Source organism: Natator depressus, chromosome 7 (genome assembly GCF_965152275.1).
Source record: "Natator depressus isolate rNatDep1 chromosome 7, rNatDep2.hap1, whole genome shotgun sequence".
Lineage (NCBI taxonomy): Eukaryota > Metazoa > Chordata > Testudines > Cheloniidae > Natator > Natator depressus.
Window position 1 is genome coordinate 75661596 of NC_134240.1, and position 21538 is coordinate 75683133.

The 21538-nt window shown below is 39.4% G+C and overlaps 1 protein-coding gene across 7 annotated transcripts in view; it reads right to left on the reverse strand.

Annotated features, from left to right (window-relative positions):
* ANK3 (ankyrin 3) overlaps positions 1-21538 on the reverse strand; it is a 288028-nt gene that overhangs the window by 7357 nt on the left and 259133 nt on the right. For 5 of the 7 annotated variants that reach the window (XM_074958833.1, XM_074958837.1, XM_074958836.1 and 2 more), the window contains 5 exons: positions 19899-20583; positions 16331-16706; positions 11836-11934; positions 1043-1126; positions 861-920 (listed from right to left, as the gene is read on the reverse strand). In XM_074958833.1, coding sequence (XP_074814934.1) covers positions 861-920; positions 1043-1126; positions 11836-11934; positions 16331-16706; positions 19899-20583 — 1304 coding nt within the window. The remainder of the gene's footprint in view (positions 1-860; positions 921-1042; positions 1127-11835; positions 11935-16330; positions 16707-19898; positions 20584-21538) is intronic. The other 2 variants (XM_074958832.1, XM_074958838.1) reach the window with 2 other exon arrangements.

Here is a 21538-nt window from a genome sequence, read left to right on the forward strand (position 1 = left end):
GCCTTCAGCGCATCCATCCAGCTCTGCTGACCAGGAGAGAGAGAGAGAGAGATGGAGAGAACAGGCTTCCCTCCTCCTCATCTCCCCTAGTCACTTTGGGATGACTTGCACCCTACAGGTTACACAGAAAGAGCAGTTCTTATGCTTCAGGGCATACAAGAAGTTGGAACTGGCTCCTGCATGGAAGGGCAGACAGAAGCTACTTGCAGCCCTACTTTCATTCTATTCTCCAGAGAGGCTGGCCCTGAGTAAGGATTTTGGGATTTGGCCTGATGATCTCTTTTTCACACTGCCAAAATCCAGACATGTTCATGGCAGGCTGAATCCTGAAACCACTTAGTCACATGAGCTGTGCCACTGAAGGATTATTCAGATGAGTAAGGGGTTGCAGGATCAGGTCCCCTGTTCACTACAGGTAAATATTTTTTCTGTTTGTGAAGGAATGATACAAAACACATATCAGGTCCAGGGTAAAGATGCTAAAAGACAACCAAAATACACATATGAAACTACTTATTTTTGGGGGGAGGGAGGAGTCAAAGGCGAGAATTCAGACCCAGTCCTAAATTTAAAACCACTGACTGTTTTATACAAACAAACCCTGATATCTTAGTGTGAAAAAGATTTTTGCTGCTAGCACAATGAAAATAGATCTTTCTGAAAATGAACCCTATCAGTAAACATTACAATGGTAAAACCTTGCCCTTCGTCCAGATGCACAGCTTGTCAACAATGCAAGCACTTCTCTTTGCCAAGACTTGATGTTAAATTGCAAACCTCCAGCCCTTTAGTAGCGCTTTATAGATAGTCAGCACAACCCTCCTCTACTGTTTTTTCTTTGTAGCCCCCCCATCCATTACCATTTCACCAACTTTTCTCTCATGTGGGATAACAACACGTCTTATTACTTTCCGGGTGACCTGTAGGAAGCAACACATGAAAAGTATCGATTTTCTTTCCTGATTCTCAAAGGAGAAAGCCTGGTAAGAGTAGTTACTTGAATACAACGATTCAGAATAGTGAAACTGCAATTCATGATTACTTTTCTTGTGATGATGTTGCCTTCTTCATCGGTAAACTGTTCTTCTGTTACTGATTCACCAGGAATGTTTTTTGCTTCCTCACCCTAAAGAATGTGTTATAAGATTAGCAATAGAACGTATATTTTTGCAATGCCCACACATTTATTTTCACACCACTCCAAGCAACAAACACATGCTAGGTTGGATTTTAAGTAATAAAATATGTTCAAATGGATTTATCTCACATGGATAACGTGAAAGGCTTTCTGTATAAATGTGCTAATAGCTGTATTTTAGTACATGAAAGGTGTCCTTAAAGCATTTACTGAGTTTCTGACTTGTTTCTTTTAAGCACTAAATCATGCATCGAACTCCTTGAGCAACAAGTAATTTTTCTGTAATGTTAGAGTGCTGTTGTCTGATTCATGTTCAATGTAAGCAGGAGTTCACAATGGCGTAGTCTCTAAACAGACATCCATTAAGCTATAAGTGCCAACCATTTATGTACAGGAATTCTAAAATCCAAGTACTGAGAGTAAAATTTGCGATTTTAAAAGAAAAATGCACTGAGTTCACCCAACCAAACAGCCACAAAGTTCACATGAGAAGAAACATTTCTCACTATTTATAGAATGGAGAAAATATTTGAAATGAAATCTTGTTGAAATGGCGGTTGCCGGCCAATGGGAGCTGTGCGGGCGGTGTTTGGGGTGGGGGCAGTGTGCAGAGCCCCCTGGCTACCCCTATGCATAGGAGCCGGAGGGTGGACATGCCACTGCTTCCGGGAGCTGCGCGGAACCATGGCACACATGGAGCGGGGCAAGCCCCGGAGCCCGCTCACTGGCAGGAGCTCGAGGGCCAGATTAAAACATCTGAAGGGCCAGATGTGGCCCCCAGGCCGTAGTTTGCCCACGCCTGCCCTACACGAAGCTTGGCTAAGTAACTAAACAGTCACTTTCTGCACTGGTGGAAGTTTTCAGATGGGCTGCTGGTGGAGTTCCATGCAGAACGCACTACAGTAATCCAGTCTCAATGTGACTGTGGTGAAGCTCTAATGAGAAAGAAGAAATAAAAAAACTGGCTTACAAGATTAGATTACAAGCTTCACATTGAAGTGAGGAATGACAAAATGGGTCCCCTGTGGCACTCTCAAGAGGGCAAGTACCCACCTTGGTGGGTCTTTCATTTGCTTTGGTTATCTTTCTTCCCCTGCCCTTCTCATAGGCAAGATGTCAGAATTGACTTTTTAAGCAGGGTATGCCCATAGCAAGGAACTGTTCCCTGCTGTGTTGGTGGCCATGGGGCTGGGAGATGGCAAATGGTTTGACAAATACTTTGTGAACTGAAATTTGTGTTATTTCCCAGCCACTGTGTGAAGTACAGGGGAAACAATACCCTTAAGTTTCAGAGATGAAGCCGGCTGGGAATTGATAGTATGATCTATTATGCTGGGCACTTTTGCAACTGTCATTTAGACCAATACATTTTATTTTTTAAAAACGTGCCATCCGTTCCAACATAAAGTAATTAAAATCCATAACAAGTAATGTGGCCCAGTGACAGGGAAGTAGAGACATAGGAGACCTAAGATGTATTCTCAACTCTAGTGGTCACTTGCAGGGGTGCCATTTGGGGGGGGGGGGGGAACAGGGGAGGGCTCTAGCTCACCCCTACCCCCAGTTTCCTAGGGGAGGTCTACTCACCCTAGCCCCAGACCGAGCTCTCAACTGCAACAGCTTGCGTGTGAGATGTGATGAGTTGGGAAGCTGGGAGCAGCACAGCCTTTGGGGCAGGGAGTTTGTTTATAAACAGAGGCAGGGTGATTAAGATAACAAAAGGCTTGTCATTAAACAGAACGAGGAGTCCTTGTGGCACCTTAGAGACTAACACATTTATTTGAGTATAAGCTTTCATGGACTAAACCCACTTCATCAGATGCATGCAGTGGAAAATACAGTAGGAAGATATATTTATATACAGAGAAAATGAAAAAATGGGGGTTGCCATACCAACTCTAATGAGGATAATCGATTAAGGAGAGTCCAGGGAGGTTGAAGTGTTCTCCGACTGGTTTTTGAATGTTATAATTCTTGATGACTGATTTGTGTCCATTTATTTTTTTGCGCAGAGACTGTCTGGTTTGGCCAATGTACATGGCAGAGGGGCATTGCTGGCACATAGAATCATAGAATATCAGGGTTGGAAGGGACCTCAGGAGGTCATCTAGTCCAACCCCCTGCTCAAAGCAGGACCAATCCCCAATCAAATCATCCCAGCCAAGGCTTTGTCAAGCCTGACCTTAAAAACTTCCAAGGAAGGAGATTCTACCACCTCACTGCGTACTGGCATATAATAATTATAACATTCAAAAACCAGTCAGAGAATACTTCAGCCTCCCTGGACACTCAATTACAGACCTAAAAGTCGCAGTTATTCAACAAAAAAAACTTCAAAAACTCCAATGAGAAACTGCAGAACTGGAATTATTCTGCAAACTGGACACCATTAAATTAGGGTTGACTAAAGACTGGGAGTGGATGAGTCATTACACAAACTAAAAACTATTTCCCCATGCTAATTTTCCCCCTACTGTTACTTACACCTTCTTGTCAACTGTTTGAAATGGGCCATCCTGATTATCACTACAAAAGTTTTTTTCTCCTGCTGATAATAACCCATCTTAATTGATCACTCTTGTTGGAGCTGGTATGGCAACCCCCATTTTTTCATGTTCTCTGTACATATATATCTTCCTACTGTATTTTTCACTGCATGCATCTGATGAAGTGGGCTTTAGCCCACGAAAGCTTATGCTCAAATAAATTTGTTAGTCTCTAAGGTGCCAAAAGTACTCCTCGTTCTGTTTGCTGATACAGACTAACACGGCTACCACTCTGAAACTTATCATTAAAGTAAATGAAGGATCATTAGACGATCCTGAAAGCACTGCCAGGCACTTCAGTTAAAAGATAGGAAACAAAGGGTGGGAATAAAAGGTGAGAATGGAGAGAGGTAAATAGTGGTGTCCCTCAGAGGTCTGTACTGGGACCAGTCCTATTCAACATATTCATAAATGATCTGAAAAGAGGGGTACGCATTGAGGTGATAAAATTTGCAGATGATAGAAAATTATTCAAGATAGTTAAGTCCAAAGCAGACTGTGAAGAGCTACAAAAGGATCTCACAAAACTGGGTGACTGGGCATCATAATGGCAGAAGAAACTCAGTGTTGATAAATGCAAAGTAATGCACTTGGCAAAATATAATCCCAACTATACATACAAAATATAATCAAAGTATACATACTAAATTAGCTGAACCTGTCAATAATGAGACCTTGGAGTCATTGTGGATCGTTCTCTGAAAACATCTGCTCAATGAGCAGTGGCAATTTAAAAAGCTAACAGAATACTGGGAATCATTAGGAAAGGAATAGATAATAGAAAAATATCATATTGCTTCTATATAAATCCATGGTATGCCAACATATTGAATAGTGCATGCAGATTTGGTCACCCCATCTCAAAAAAGATACATTGGATTTGAAAAAGGTACAGAGAAGGCCAACAGAAATGATTAGGGGTATAGAGCACCTTCTGTATGAGGAGGTATTAAAAAGACTGGGACTTTTCAGCTTGGAAAAAAGATGACTAAGGGGGGATATGACAGAGGTCTATAAAATCATGACTGGTGTGGAAAAATTGAATAAGGAATTGTTATTTACTCCTTCACATAACACAAGAACTAGGGGCCACCAAATGAAATTAATAGGCAGCAGATTTAAAACAAAACAAAAAAAGTATTTCTTCACAGTCAACATGTGGAACTCTTTGCCAGGAGATGTTGTGAAGGCCAAAACTATAACAGGGTTTCAATAAGAACTAGATAAGTTCAGGGAGGATAAGTCAAGCAATGGCTATTAGCCAGGGTGGGCAGCATGTCTGTCACCTCTGTTTGCCAGAAGCTGGGAGTGGGCAACAGGGCAACTTGATGATTACCTGTTCTGTTCATTCCCCCTGGGGCACCTGGCATTGGCCACTGTTGGAAGACAGGATACTGGGCTAGATGGACCATTGGTCTTACCCCAGTACGGCCATTCTGATGTTCTTATACAGAACCCAGATGTATCTGCTCCCCGTTATAACCCACTAGATCCCGCTCTCCTCCCAGAGCTAGGATAGAACCCAGGAGTCCTGACGGGGTCTCTCTCTCCACGGAGTTAGTAATAAAGTAAGAATATACATTAAAATTTTAAACCTAACGAGTGTCCCTTAAGTGACTTGCCACAAGATGTCAGAACATATTGTTATTAGAGCTGAGTGGGTCTAATATTTATTTACTTTTCTTTCTTTTATAAAGGAATTAGATTCAGGGCTCCTGTCAAAAAACTAGAGTTTTCAAGTGCCTAAGTAGCTCCAGGAATCACAGTTAAAGCTGTCCCCCTCTGTTTCCTCCCCTTACCCCATCCTTTGTCTGCTCTATTTAGACTGTATGCACTGTTAATGTAGCTGTGTCGGTCCCAGGATACTAGCAACACAAAGGGGGTGAAGTAATATCTTTTATTGGACCATTGGTGAGAGAGACGAGCTCTAACAGAGCTCTCATCTGAAGAAGAAAGCTTGTCTCTCTCATCAACCAAACTTGGTCCAATCAAAGATATTACCTCACCCACCTTGTCTCTCTAGTTAGACTGTAAGCATTTTGCTGCTGGGGGCTGTGTGTGTGTGTGTGTACAGTGCTGAGTTCAATGGGGTCTCAACTAGGGCCTTTAGGCAGTACTGTAATACAAATAATGAATAATAACATCACCATAACCGCCACCATAAAAAGTATGGCTCATAGGAAAGGTAACCAACACACGATGCCATGTGCATGCCCAGCTGCTCTCAGGTTGCTTTTATACTTGTTTCCTTTCTTACTGCATAAACAGGTGGGAATTTTGTCTGTATGTTTACATTTTTTTACATAAATGAGTGACACCTACTGTGATCAACTTTGAAACACAACATATCAGTAACTTGGAAGACATTTACTGCAAGATGATTCAGCTTCAAAGGTATCTTGGGCTCTTAATTAGTTACATGCTCCTTTAACCACAGTTTAATGATAAATGCAGTGAATACTGAGCAAGCCAGTGTTGATGAAATCTAGCTCACAGATTTTTCTTGCTTGTGGGTAGTTAAAATAAATCACAGTAGGGTTCACAGTAGGTAGGGAGATAGATCGGATTGCACTGAATTTTCTAGCCCAATGTAGTTATTAAGAAGGACACTTACTAGAAAAACTTGCCCACTGGCAGTTTTACTTGCCGTTGTCATGAACATAAAGAGGTATTGGGTTAGAACAGCACATAAGATAACCCCACCGCAACTGCTGCTTTTTGCCTTGAAAATACAGAACTGGTGCATCCCCACTGAGGTGAAGAGTAGATTCTTCCTGCTGCAACATGTTTGTATAAAGCTTTATTGTACCCATGACTGGTTTAAATCACTGTCACAACATGGAGAGCTTCAGAAAAGCAGGAAGAAAAACTTCATAGAGTACATTTATGATTAATGGAAGCTCAGTTATATCCTGGGAATTGTACTGAACTAAGCTGTGATCCACTGCCCCAACCCCAGAGTACAATGAAGGGAATGCTGGCTGGCTTTTCAAACCAGATCTTTGTTACCATACTAGCTGGAATGCAGTCCCTCCAAAGCCAATTGGCATCCTCTTTGCTGCTCTCCAGGGTAGGAGACCCAGGGAGCAGTGTTTTGTCTTCTTTTTAAGTCTTCCAACCAGCCCTATTGATTTTCTGAACTTTTATTTACAGATTGTGTGTGTTCTCAGGGACCTCCAACTAAACGGGGTTATACAGTCAATGCTGCAGTCATGTGCCTAAGGTTACTCTTGGTTCCGGAGAGCTCTGATTTTCTTTTATGTTTGCTTTGTTGTTAGAAGGATAATGATTCATTTTGTTCCTATTTTATCTGTTATTGTTAATGGCAGGGAAGAAGGGTGTAGCTGAGTCTCTGTGACCCACAAGAGTAAAATGGAGGATAAAAGCAGAAGGAAATAGGTGAAGTAAAAAGATCCTTCCAATATTAAATTTTTCCAAAAGACTGGGGCGGATGACTCCATAGCAGCAGCAGCAGCTCTAAGATGCCCAGAGTCCAGTTTTACCACTAACCAAACTCATCAACACCACCTAATCCCGCCATCTCAAGATTAAGAACATAAGAACGGCCATACGGGGTCAGACCAAAGGTCCATCTAGCCCAGTATCTTGTCTCCTGACAATGGCCAATGCCAGATGCCCCAGAGGGAATGAACAGAACAGGTAATCATCAAGTGAGCCATCCCGTTGCCCATTCCCAGCTTCTGGCAAACAGAGGCTAGAGACACCACCCCTGTCTAATAAGCCATTGATGGACCTGTCCTCCAATAATTTATCTAGTTCTTTTCTGAAGATTCACATTCTTGCAGTTCTTAAGCAGCAGCTGTATCTTGTGGTCTCAAGTTTATGTGGCTGTATCGCAAGAAACAAATATCTCATTAAGGTCATTGTCATTGGTGGGTTCTGCCTACTTGGGGAGGCTTCTTTAATCAGATTCTGCAAGTCTGTCAGCTATGCTGACTCTTACAACTGTTCACAGATGTACTACTAAAGCTATAGAAAAGAGACCTGGTAAACTTAAGTGCAGAGCTGAAAAGAAGAAATGCCTCTGTTGGGGCAGCAGAAAGTGGTTTGAGATTTAGAAGTTGGTGATGCAGAAAAAGCTCTTTCTATATACAGTGTGGTTATAATGATAATAAGCAGTTTGTCCTAATGGTTATGCTTTTACATTTATGTTCTGACTTGTTAAAATAAGCCAGTTACTTCAATAGTTTCCAAAACACTGACATTGTCACATCGTGGATGAGGTTGGGGTGGGGGAAACTTAGAGCACATTAGTTACTGTCTTATTCATATGGAGTGAAAGTCGCCCCAGTAGAGAGGGCCCTCTCATGGCTGAAAGCACAATGTAAGCCCTTGATGCACAGCTGATGTGGAGAATAGGCCATGTGCACTAGGTGAAATTCACTTGTAATTCTTGCCACCTGTAGGTAGGTTATATTTTCACTTTCCATAAATAAGTCTCCCCTGAGTAATAAGATCACAAGAGTTGCTGGTTTTAGCTTAGTAATAAACTACTGCTAAGATCCTTCTGCCCTTCTGCATTATTGAAGACTAAGACAAACACCCCTTAGAACCAACTACCTGTTTTCTCACTTCACTATCAAAAAGGATGGAGGGAAAAGAGCCCGTTTCTGAATATTTTTAGAAGAAAACACAGAACATCCACAACAGTGTCAAGAAGTTAAGGGAATAAAACTTGCAAAATGATGTGAAATTTGACAGAAATTAGGGTTTTTTTCATTACAAAATGGTTGTGAAGTGAAATGCAGATCTTTCACATGACTTTCTGCAAGACACTGATTAAATCATTTTGTTTGTTTAGAATTGTTAAAAAGCATAAAAATGAGGGTCACCATTTATTGTAATTATTGAATTCACTGGGGTTTAGATCTGCCTGTAAATGTATATCTTACGGCTGAAGCTCCTATTTTCTCCTTGTGTGTTAATTGCCCATACTCCTGCACCTCTTTTGTGAGTCCTAGCACCAAATGCCAAACAGGGAAAGGGAGAGGAAAAAAAATTCTCTACCATTTTGAGATTAGCCCATGATCTGGTAATATGGGGAGATGTGTCTTACATATTTTGTCTAAATGTATGGTTCAATCCTGTAAAGTGCTATATACAAATGGGAGTTGAGTTTGAGAATACTCAGCACTTCACGAGATTGTGCCCTTCGATCATACTATCCTTGGACAGGGAAATGACTTTCTCCATATTTTGAACAGAGCAGAGCACAATAACTGTACGTAGCAAATAATAAGTAATAGGAAAAACAACAACATATAAAGGAACAAAACAGAAATAAAGAAATGAGAAAGTCAATAAAGTAATTTAGTCCTAACATTACCTGTGGAGTCATCCAGTGAATTCTTTTTCCACAAGATTGAATTTATCCTTAGTCCAGGGGTGATCAAATTTCACCTCTGTGGGACACCTGGAACCTCTATTACTTTTAATGTAGCGATGAGACAGTAATCAATATAAACTACAGTAAAAATGTCACATGTGCAACCCTCTGCACAGCAGCTGTTCCATGGTGGAGCGGCCAAGCCTGTAATCACCTGCTTTCATTTGCTATTACTGATATGGAAAAATAGGACTGAATCAAGATAAGGACCCAACACTAAGAGCCAAATCCTGAAATCCTTACCCAGTTCTGACTCAGGAAAAACTTCTAATGACTTCAATGGAGTAAAAAGTGAACAAGCACGTCAAGGGTATCCCTATTTAAAGATAATACAGTACTTGCTCCAAACCATAATATATAGGATCAGTACTACAATGGGCCAGGCGAGTAGTCTGAGGCAGCATGATTTAACTGGAAAAGAGAACACTGGCCTCTGGGGCAGTTCAATTCTAGAACTTGAATTTTTGGTACTTAAAAAAAAAAAATTGCCCCAGTCTCCTATTGCTACAGCCTCTAAAACAACAAACCAGTGAGAAGTATTGAACAGAACACAAAGGGAGGGAGGGAGGAATTCTTTCCTGTGCAATAGCTTTTCAAGCTACTGCAACAGTGTAAAAGAGCTGCTAAGAGCTCAGCATCTGGCCAGGGGAGAATCTTTGTGCAATGCAGCTTACGCTGCCCTATGATACCCTCACAACAACAGACCAGTGTGAAAACAGGAACAACACTCTTATTCCTCTCTGGCTGCGTCGAATACTTCAGATTACAATTACTGCGGTGTCATAGAGATGTACTGAACAGTTTAGAGATTTTGAAAGACGGCAACAGGCTTCTCCCATAAAGATGACAGAAAGATTTTAGTCCCATTGGGCTATATCCAGCCATCACCCTGACAAGCCTCCCTTGGATTTTAAAGAAGGGAACATGACTGATAAACTGAAGAGGCATATAATGTATGTTATTAAAAATACCATTCTGCACTCTCCTCAAGGGCCTGCATCTTGGAGAGATCAATACGTCTGGAAAGCAGTGTGTTTTCATATCATAGAGAGGAGGTAGAACTGACCAGTATTAAGAATCATAGACACATAGAATATCAGGGTTGGAAGGGACCTCAGGAGGTCATCTAGTCCAACCCCCTGCTCAAAGCAGGACCAATCCCCACTTTTTGCCCCAGATCCCTAAATGGCCCCCTCAAGGATTGAGCTCACAACCCTGGGTTTAGCAGGCCAATGCTCAAACCACTGAGCTCTCCCTCCCCTCCCCCCCATGCATTCCCCCTTTCCATAAACGTACAAATATTAATCTAAAAAGGCAGATTTGAAATGCCATGAATAGCTGGAATTTATGCTACTAAAATAACTATTATATCACAGGTAAATTCCATCACTATAGCATAAGCTATATAAGCATGACAGCAGCTCTGTCTTTCTGGCCTCATCACTGTTTTTCAATAAAAACGTACAAGAAAATCCTACAAATAACTGAGTATTAAAATTCATGTTTTAGATACAGACATTTTTGGCTATGTCTACATTACAAGCTAGGGGTGTGATTCCCCTACTCGCATACAAATACTGGTGCTAGTTCTCATCAAGCTAGCACAAGTATAAATAGCAGTGTAGTCGTGGTAATACAGGTAGCAGCAGCAGAGGCATGGCTTAGCCATGCCAAATACATATCTGTATTTGTATGCCAGCATGGGAGTCACAGCCCTAGTTCATAGTGTTGACATAACCTTTGACTATGTAAATGTTCTAGGGCAGTGGTTTTCAATCTTTTTTCATTTGCAGACCCCTACAGAATTTGAAATGGAGGTACAGATCCCCCTTGGAAATCTTAGACATAGTTTGCAGACCCCCAGGGGTCCACAGACCATAGGTTGAAAACCACTGTTCTATAGTAACAATAACCTTTTGCGGGCCCCTTACACATAGTCTGCTGACACCCAGGAGTCCACGGACCACAGGTTGAACACCACTGTTCTAGGGCAAGTAACAGCTAATTATCTGAGTGTATAACAAAATATACACAACAACTGTATTTATTTACATGACACCACATTATTAAGTATTATTATATCTGTGAATACATTCCATCAACATGTTGTTGTAAAAACATCAAACAAGGATTAATCCAAAACCCACTCAAGACTCTCATTGACTTCAACAGGTTTTGGATCAGGCTCAAATATCGGTAGGGAAAGATATTCAAAAGCACCTAAGGGATTTAGGAACACAAGTCCCATGGAACATCAATAGGTCTTATGTTTCTAAATCCTACCCTTACAGAATGTTACAGAATGTGTTTTACTTGTGATTTACGCAATTAAAATTAAGAAAAACCAAAATATATCACACACGTCCTGTGTGCATACATTCTGTTCCATACCAGACATGCTTGGAAAGTGGTTATCAACCCTGAAGGTTTCATTATATCTAACTATGTCCATATACCATTATATCTCACTATATATAGTGACTGTGTTAATGATGCCATGCAGAACACAATGGCATTAAGAGAGACAAAAAGGCAACGCTGTGTGGTTGTTTCCCACCAGAAGACAACCATAAGCCTGGAGATTAAGCAAAGAAAGACTACCTAATATTTTAGTTGTAAATACATACCAGAAATGGAAAGCACATTACAAGAGGGAGTCTAATATGACTAACACTGAACATTAGCACAGCAGTCAAGACCAAATCCATGCCAGTGGTACCTCTAGAACTAAAATCACAGGATACCTTCAGAATCACACGCCGGCGATAAACTCTTGTAGTGATTCTCTGTTCCTCATCTGAGCTCGACTCACTCTGAATCTCAATGTCACTGTCACTAAATTCCTGATAAAGGCAGTTTTAGTATATTTTAACAGCACATTTAAAAGACAAAACATTCTGAGCAGGAACACCCAGGAGAAAGAAAAGGTTATCACAAATCTTAATTCATCCTATATGTACCATGTATGTGGTGTCTGCAATCTTGCACATTAATTTATTGTGGGGTCTTTTTTGCTCTTTGCTGTGCTGTAGTTTGAGAAATATTCCATCTATGAAGTATCTTAAATGCTTTTAAAGCTTTTTTTTTTAATACAGGACAAATAATGAGATCCCAAAATGCATTTGAACAAATGAATCTTAAGCATCTTACTTAAAATTATACTAACTTTTACAAAATATGGATGTGAGAAAAAACAAACAAACCACAAGTTACAACTTTTTGCAAAATTATGCTCAAGAATTAGCAGTTTGAACAAAACCAATGCTAGAAATCTTGGTCCATAATGTTCTGTAAGAGATCGTTCCATTTCCTGCCCGAGGAAACAAAGCAGTTAATGGTTTCTGAACTATGAACATGACCAATGCCCACTGATATCTTTCCATTGACTTCTATGAGCACTGGGTAAGGCTCTAAACAGGAAATGGAATCTTAGAAATGGGAGGAGGTAGGTAGAAAGGGATGAAACTGTACTGGATCCATGAGCATAATAAGTCAGTTACCTCCTGAATGATTAAACAGTAAACACCAGTCAAGATTCATGGAAATAATACATCGGTATTTTTCATTTGTAGAATTTTATTGAGTAAATGGCTTTCCCACTCAAAATTTATCTGATTTCAAATCGTATCAAATAATTCCAGGGCTAATTACAAACAGTCTGTATTTATTTTAAAAAACTAATAAAGTAATTTAGAAAGATCAAATTGTAACATTGTCTTGGTACAGTAAAATGAGTATTCAGACCCCAATGCCTACTTGTGATCACAAAAATCTGAGCATGTGCACATGTGCCTGTTCTTTGCATACACTGGGATGCGTACACTGCCTGTTCTCTGCATACACTCAAGTGTGCACTTCCACAAACCATGAAATTTTTTTTAGTGTGCAAACAGGTGGCAGTAAAATGTGGCAGTAAAATGAGTGCATATGCTACAGGCACAATGCAGGGGTAGAGACCAGTCTGAAAACTTGGCCAGGTATCAGCCACATTTTTTATGAATCTAGAAATATGGTAATTATCTCTACAATTATTCAATACGACTCTAAAGTCAAGAGAGAAAAGGAACACCATTACTTATTAAAATTCTGCTAACTAAATATATTAAACCTCTCTTCCTTTTTGTCTATCCAGCCCAGCATGTCAAACAAAGAGTATTCTCAGAAATGATCTAGAAAGCAAAGAAAGCAAGCATGAGAGAGAGAGAGAGAGAGAGAGAGAGAGAGAGAGATAAACAGAAAAGGAATATTCAAAGCAAAGGAATGCAAACAGCTGAACATCTCAAGACAATGCAAACCTATCTGTAATGTGCCAACCACACTATTGCTGCTATCCAAATAAATAAATTAATTTAATTTAATTACGATAATAAAAAGTGATAGGAAACAAAAATGGATTCCCCAAAACCACAAAGATGTCGGAGAAAGAATGCCCCCTTTAATTAAGGGGTTAAAGTGTCTTCTTTTAGTTATGATGGAATTTTACCACCATTGCATTTGGAGCGGCCATGACACTGTTAGAGCACTCCAACAGGAATAATGTTTAACAGTTCTGCGCCTTTTTATTTAAGATAAAATTCATGTGAACCTGATGCTTGTGAAAGGTGCAGCCACAGCATCTATTCTTTGAACATGGTACAGCTGGGGCAGTGGCAGAAGAGAATTCCCTCACCATGCCAGTATGTCTCAAAACCATATTTTTGGAGGGTTCTCTGAAGAATCTTTGCCAGCTATAAAGGTGGGAGTTAATGAAACTGTAGCGATGGTTTCTGTAATGTGGAACCTGTTCACTAGGAACTAGGCCACCAACTCATTTCACACAGGCAAGCAAGCAGTTACCCAACAGTAATGGTTTGATTTCCATCCATGAATACTCTGGGCCAAAATTTGAAACGGTGGCCTGATGATGAAAGACCATATCCCACTGCCAACTCCAGGCTCCTTCTTAATGTCCTTTTCCATCCTCAATGACAAATGTTTTGTGCAGTAATTGAAATTGTGCAGTAATTTTTTCCTGAAGTCCATCTATTTTCCCACTCAGACTATGATTTCTTTTTTCCTTTATAGATCATTTCTGAAGAATACCTCCCAGATATATTACAGTGGTAATCTCCCTGTCTTTTCAAGTGAGTGTATGTGATAGCTCACTTGGAACCCGATTGCTCAAGTAACTAACTACTGATTACAAATCATTCAGTTCAAAGAAATTAGAAAAACCAGAAGAACCCATGCCTTCACTGATGTACCATAATAGTAAAGTCACTAGTCATTTCTAGCAAACTGTTTGGTAATCTTACAGGCTTTCAGAGACTCAGAAATCACATAGCTCTGCAGTATCCAGCTTATTCAAAGGTTGTGTCATTAAGGTGACTTACGTGTTATTTGGGGGACGAAGAGAGAGAGAGAGAAATATCACCCTCTACTGGATGCTACAAGAGAAGTGCTGAAAGCAGTTTTGAAAATACGCACACATTTATTTTTCCCACATTACAGCATAGAATCTTCAAAAGTGAGAAGAGCCTGAGAATAAAAAGTGGCCAACTGCCTGTTTTCTGACACTTGGGTAACCACCTGGTGGACATGCAAGTAGAATTAAGGGTTTTTACACTATTTTTGTTTAAAATTTTTAAAAAATAAGGAGACACATTTGGGTCTAGTGCACTAAACCTGAATCTGGGAGTCAAGACTCCTGAATTCTGGTGCCTATTCTGCCACTGATTCAATTTGTGGCCTTGGTTAAATCACTTATGCTGCTTACCTCAGTATTCCCATTTTTTTAAAATGAGGACAATACTACATTCATAAGTTCTGATGCGAAGTCCATTGAAGTAAGTAGGAATCACATCATTGATTCAACTAGCTTTGGATCAGGTCTTTACCTTACAGGGGTGTTGAGAGAATTAATTAGTTAATACATGTAAAGGACTTTACAGCTTTAGATGTGTCAACAGACTAATAAATAAGAATGAAATACAACAGTACAGTACATAAATGTTAAGAATGATAATGTTACCAGGTATAAAGGGACACGGGGTAAAACAATTAGGGAGCACTTTAAAATGAACTAAATTAAAACTAATTTACTGTATCATGTTATGAAAAAATTTAGTACATACTACAAATAAAAAAGTTACATTGCAAACAAATTCCAAGATATATTTAAATGGATCACTTAATATTTATAATTCCTTAATCTATTGCCCTCAGTAAAATAGAGTCCCTGTATAGAGGACAAAGGGAGATAGAAGAAACTCCAACACCTCTGCCTTGAGATTTTTCTTAGCTATTTTATAGATCATTAGCTCCCTGGTGGCCTTATTGTTTATCCAATGGCAACCTTCCAGCTGTCTGGCTTCACAGAACAGAACTGTCGTGCTGTAAACAATTATTTGAACAAACTTAATTAGGCTGCGGGAAGGAAATCAGCTGTTGAAAGTTGCACTAAAATTCCATCTTGAGCAGACAACTGGCTGGAAGGATGCTGTGGGTGGAACACCCAGAGGCCCAGTAAGTATTTAGGGACATGCAATGTAAAACTGAAGGGGAGGCAGTAGACCACACCTATCACTAGATGAAAGAGCATGTCCTATCCTAGAAAAGTGCTTTGTACACTGGTAATTCTCTGTAGGCCTGTGCAGGACCACACAGCTTAGCCTTGTGCATTTACAGCATGGATGAGTGTGTCAGGGGAACAAAGCACAAATACTAGGTTAAATTTCACTAGATAGATAAGGTATTTTCCTGAAGATGAATGTAGTGAAAAAACAGGCGGGGAAGATTTTCTGCCCTGCTCTGTTCGTTCTGATGGCACAAAGAACGGAAACCATCTGCATCTCTCTTGTAGGAACAGAACCATGGAAGCTAACTCCTGGCACCACCCTTGACACAGCTACCAGCACAGCAGGCATGTCAGAGGTGGGAAGGAGACATAGTCCATTGCAACTGTTGCTTCCTGATGCAGCTCAGAGCAGCCAAGGCAGCAAGGCTGGGTACCAGGCATAGAATTAGGAAGCCATAATTGCTCCTTGATGCCCCAACATTATTTCACCCTTGCCACTTATATGTCAAAACTCAGTGGTTGAACCATTAATTTCCATTATTGTAATTTAGTAAATTAATCATACCAAATTGGTGTTAAAAGGGAGAAAAATGAGTTAACAAAACAAATTTCACTATAAGTTTACAAAACTTTATGTTGATTAATGCGTATTCAACTAGAAGATTAATAACTGCAGGACATACCTTTTGTTCAGACGTTGCTGCTCCTGCCTCTTCCTGGATGTTTGCTCTTGGCTTGCTATCTTCAGGAGTTTTCCAGCTCATCTTCTTCATGCTGACAGGCACAGAGGTTTTAGGCTCTTCTACTGTTGGCTTGCTGGTCTCTTCTAAAGATTTCTGATATGCTGTTAATAATGTTTGCTCTTCAGTATGGACAGAACTTCGTGTTTTTGGTTTCAGAGTTTCCTTGTCACTCTGTTTTCCCACTTTGTTTACAGACTCTTGAACATAAGATTTAGTCTTTACTTCTGTTGTAGTTTCTGTGCGGCTTCCATTGGCTTCAACTTTCCCAGTTTCTCCTTTCAGATATGAGGTAATAGAATCCCTACATTGGTCAGGGCTACAAAAGATAAACAACAGACAATCACACAATGTTCAAACCGCTTTCAGAAATGCTAAACAATTAGCTTGCTGGCGAGATGCCTGTATTCTCGGTTTGTACTTTTTAAAAAAAGAAGCTAAAATTTAAATTTAGTATGTGAACATCAAGCTATTTAATATTCCTGTATTGAGTACAGTAGTTTCTGCCTGAGTGGTCTCACTTGCAAAGGCATTGAGAATTTATAGTTCCTATTGAACACTGAAAATCAGGCCACATGTTTTTATTCTAAGCCCTTTCCAGTTTGGGGTGGGGGGGGAGAGAAGAGGAAAAATTGAGGTCCATGTGGCCTTATGAATATATGAGATATATACTCACCTGACACTATTGGTTGATTGCTACTTACTACCCTGAAGTTTCTGCCTGAATTTGGCCGTATACCTCAATATATCACTGATGCTCAAATAATTAGCTCTTTTCTGAGAAAACTACAAAGTTGGTAAATAAACCGTATCAAGTTGCTAATGGAACAGAATAAACATCCTGCTAACAAGACATAATTACACATTTAAGTATTCTGTCTGTAATTTATTTAATCAGGTACAATATCTCCTGAACTAGGTATATTTCTCAATTAATCCAATTTATTTCTGGATAAATCATACCAATATTAGATCATTCACATTGTAGTATTGAATTTCCCATCACTTAAATCCTGCTCCCACTAAAGTCAATGGCAAAACTCCCAATGAATTCAATGAGAGAGGATCTAGCCCTTAATAAGTATCTCAAAATGTTTTAAGCCAGATCCTCAGGTGGTAAATTGGTGGAGCTCTGCTGATTTATACCAGCTGTGGATTTTGCCCCTTAAATTGATATCACTCATGAAAGGTGCAAATTAAGAACCAAGGATCCAGCCTAAATATCAAGTTGAGGGACTTGGTAGATACAATGGGCAACAGCTACAGGAGCTCCTTACACCTCACCACCACATATGAAATATCAGGCATGGGACTACAAAGTCTTTCAAGAAAAAGATTATGAATGCCCTTGGTTCTGCAAAGCAATTCATCCTTGGAACGAAGACAATCTCTTCTGCCCCACTTTTAAAAAGGTGTAGTAGGCTGATGTGACAGAAGTTATTTCATATAAGCATCTTATTTATAAGATTCATTACAATCCTGAAGAATTTGGGATATGGCAAAAATTAACCCCTTACTTGTGGAAAAACAAAGATATACAAGCCAGAGGAACAGAGATTTAGGGAGTGGTGTGGGAATGGAAGTGGAGCAGTGCAGGACTCTGCTTTTATAAAGTGTTTATTTATTGTTTGTCCATAGTTCATATTTTGCTTCTGCATAAATCTCTTTAAATGATTTTAAATAAAAATACATTTACTTTTAAAAAATGGAAAAGAAATATCATCATCGACACTGGAAACACCTAGCTCTAAAACAGACACATTAACTACCAATCCTGATATATTATTTCAGAGACACTTAAGGGTCAAATCTACTTATTACTGTTGTTATTAATTATTATTATTATATTTATTTGTATTCTGGTAGTATCCACAATGTGGTAAGAGCTGTCCCTGTCCCAAAGAGCTTACTATCTCAGATTTCTTGTGAAGAATTGTTTAAAAAGGGATAGCATAGCTATGTTCCTATAAATTATGACAATGCAGCAAAGAAAATGACAAACGGGAAGTGAAGACTGGTTGAAGGGAGACTCCAAAAAGTGCACTTGTTGCATGATTGCCAGTGAGCTTTACACTTTTGTTCAGAAAATGAACTACAGATGATCATCTAAGTACTAGAGTAGTTCATGCACATGGTAGAATGAATACATTTTACTGGGATTGTATTCTGAAGTATATTATTGCAGGCTTGATTATTATTTGTGCTTGAGTCTCTCTGTATGGGAGTGGAAATGCCATGAATGTGGTGTTTTCTTCTACGGTATTTCTGCATAAATAGCAGGCAGGTTGCCCTCCCATTCCTCAAAATCTGCCTGTTTTTGGAGATCTGAAGCAGGTAGGAGACATCCGTGTAGAGGCTTCTTTCCTTTGTACAGCTACCCCGGGATACTAACACCGTTGGCCCTAGTTCCACATTATGGAGAGGAAAGCAGCACAACTTACTTCTGGCTTAACTGGGTTGTAGACGAGAACCCACGAGAGCAAGGCACAGACATCAATTCATTTGTGGATGTGGAAGGGAACACTGGGTAGGGGGCATTAATAAATAAACAATAAGCTAACCATACTTACAGTATGTCTACACTGGAGCAGGAAGTGTAATTTCTAATGTGGGTAAACATTCCTTTGTTAGCTGTGATCAACCAGTGTGCTAAAATAGCAGTGCAGTGGGCTAACCAGATGAGTATGATCCTGTCTGAAACATAGGTACATACTAGGGTGGTTAACCTATCCTGTGTTACCATGCCTACTTGTGTTACCATGCCAAATGGACATTTTTAGCATGCTAGCTTGATCAGTGCTAGCACAAGTATGTCTACCCAAACTGGGAATTACACCTCCAGCTCCAACATAGATCTAACCTCTGTTAATTACTTTTTTCAGTGTTGTTGTGACATAGACATAGCATTTAAAAGACAGTCTATTCTTAAACAGCATAGTTTAGTGAATATTGATTTTTAACTTTTTATTTGCACTGTCATTTAAACAACTAGTAAAATTCTTGCTTGCTGTGAGGATGCTTAAGCCTGTTATATGCCATCCTTTAAGACACCTATTATATTTTACAAATTATTTAAATGTTGGCTTTAGATATTTAGTTGTCAGAAATGGTTTTTTAAGTTATTCTAATTCTAAACCTGTCAGTGGGAGAGAAGCATAGTTGCAAGATACGTATTAAGGGCTTGATCAGTTGACCTAAATGACTTTTGGAGTGTTTCCACTGGCTTTAATGGGCTTTGGATCAGACCTTTATAGAAAACGTAATCTACATCTAACAGAAGATAAAGCATAATTATCTGACCCAAATGATGATAGGTATTTAAAAATATATATATTTTCTTGGACCTTGCTGATAGTGTTCCAGACTTGTGTGAGAAATGCACATACATTAAAACCAAGCTATGAACTTGACTAACTTCAGAAGGCTTTTTTTAGAAATCTAACATCTGGAGGTGAAAATAAAATTGAAAATGATTTATTTGGAGACAAATATCTATATTCCAGATCCTTACCTATCATCTAGCCGATCTAGTAGTTCACCACTTATTCTGCGCCCAGGTGTTGGTGGTTCAATGTGGACACTTGATGCCTCACTCTGCCAACCTGTAATTGAAGACATTTCCTGTTCTGCTTGCTGAACATCTTTAAGAATAGACCACACTTTTTCTTCCGTCATCTCCTCAGACTCAACTCCTTCTTCAAGATGAATGTCCTCAAACAGAGATTTAAGCTTTTCTTCTGTCATCTCCTCATCAGTACCAGACTTTTCTCTCTCATGCTGTTCAGTTCTCACTCCTGTTTGACTAGTCTCTTCACTCTGTATTTGTTTTGAGTACTTAGCATCTTTTGATATCCCACCATAACTACCAAGATACCGAGGATAATCATTCAGGTCCACTTCCTCCAAATGGCTCTGGCCTACAGACATATCTTTAGGTGTTCTTTCTTTAGGTACTGAGAAATCAGGTTTGTTGTCTTCCAATGAAGTGTCTTCTTCAATCACCACTGGAGGTCCTGCTGCTGTACCGTCTATATTTCCCTGTGAAGTCACTAACACATCACTCAGTCTACTAGGAGTTCTAAGGGGTGACTCTATACTAGAGATATCACTAAAGAAATCATCTTGATGGAAAGGGGTGGGTGGCACGAAGCGCAACCCAGTGGGAGTTTCCAGTTCCACTTGAATGGTGGGATAACCTAAGGAAGACAGTACATTTGGACTGACTGGAATGAAGTATGGAGCAATACATAAGTAAACATGTAAAATGATTGATGAATTATAGAAAATATGAAAATATTAAAATGAGATGATGTAGCCATTTAAGTGTGAATGTAAATTTGACAGATTTATTGGTTTACCCTAAATGGATGCAACACAAATTAGAGTAGCTAAAATGGCTAGTTGCTAAAATGGTGGCAGCTATTGCTTTTGCTTCTTCAGAAATCAACACTCTGTAAAGGTTCTAATGAATGGTTTTGCAGCCACTTTAACATTTTTATAGCTACAGCACACTGACTCATGAGCAAACAAATGGAATCAATATGGATAGAGTTGGTGGTCCTTTATATCTAACATGATATTTTGTGGCCAAATTATGTAACTCTCGCTCTCTTTGTTTTGGTTCATGCAAACTTAATGAATATAATCTAAAGGAAGAATCTGCTCATAATGCTGGACAGCCAGGTTGTGTTGTGTGGCGCGTGTGTGGGAGGGGGGGTGAGTGGGTAGGGGTATTTTTGTTGTTGTTGCAGATATCTATGTCTAAAACAGGTCCACATTTTTAATATCCTAGTTTTAAAAATTACACAATACTTACAATACTGTGCACTAGTATACTCCAATTTAATCACTGTGCCACAAGAATATAATTGTTAAGGAACAAAGAATAGAAATGAATCTCAGTGTGGCTAAGAAAGAAGAGTAGATCTTAAAATACAGCAGAATAAAATCTAAAAAAAAAAAGTTGTCAGGAAAAGGATTACAGATCACAAACACAACAGGGGAAGAATCTATATAAAAATTTCTGGTACAGTAAAGTTATATAGATGAGAGGATTGTAGTGAGTAAGGAGATCTTGGTGATCTTGGAGACTGAGGAGATCTTGGTGACATGGGTACAATCAGAAACACTGATCAAATAAAGAGAGAAAAG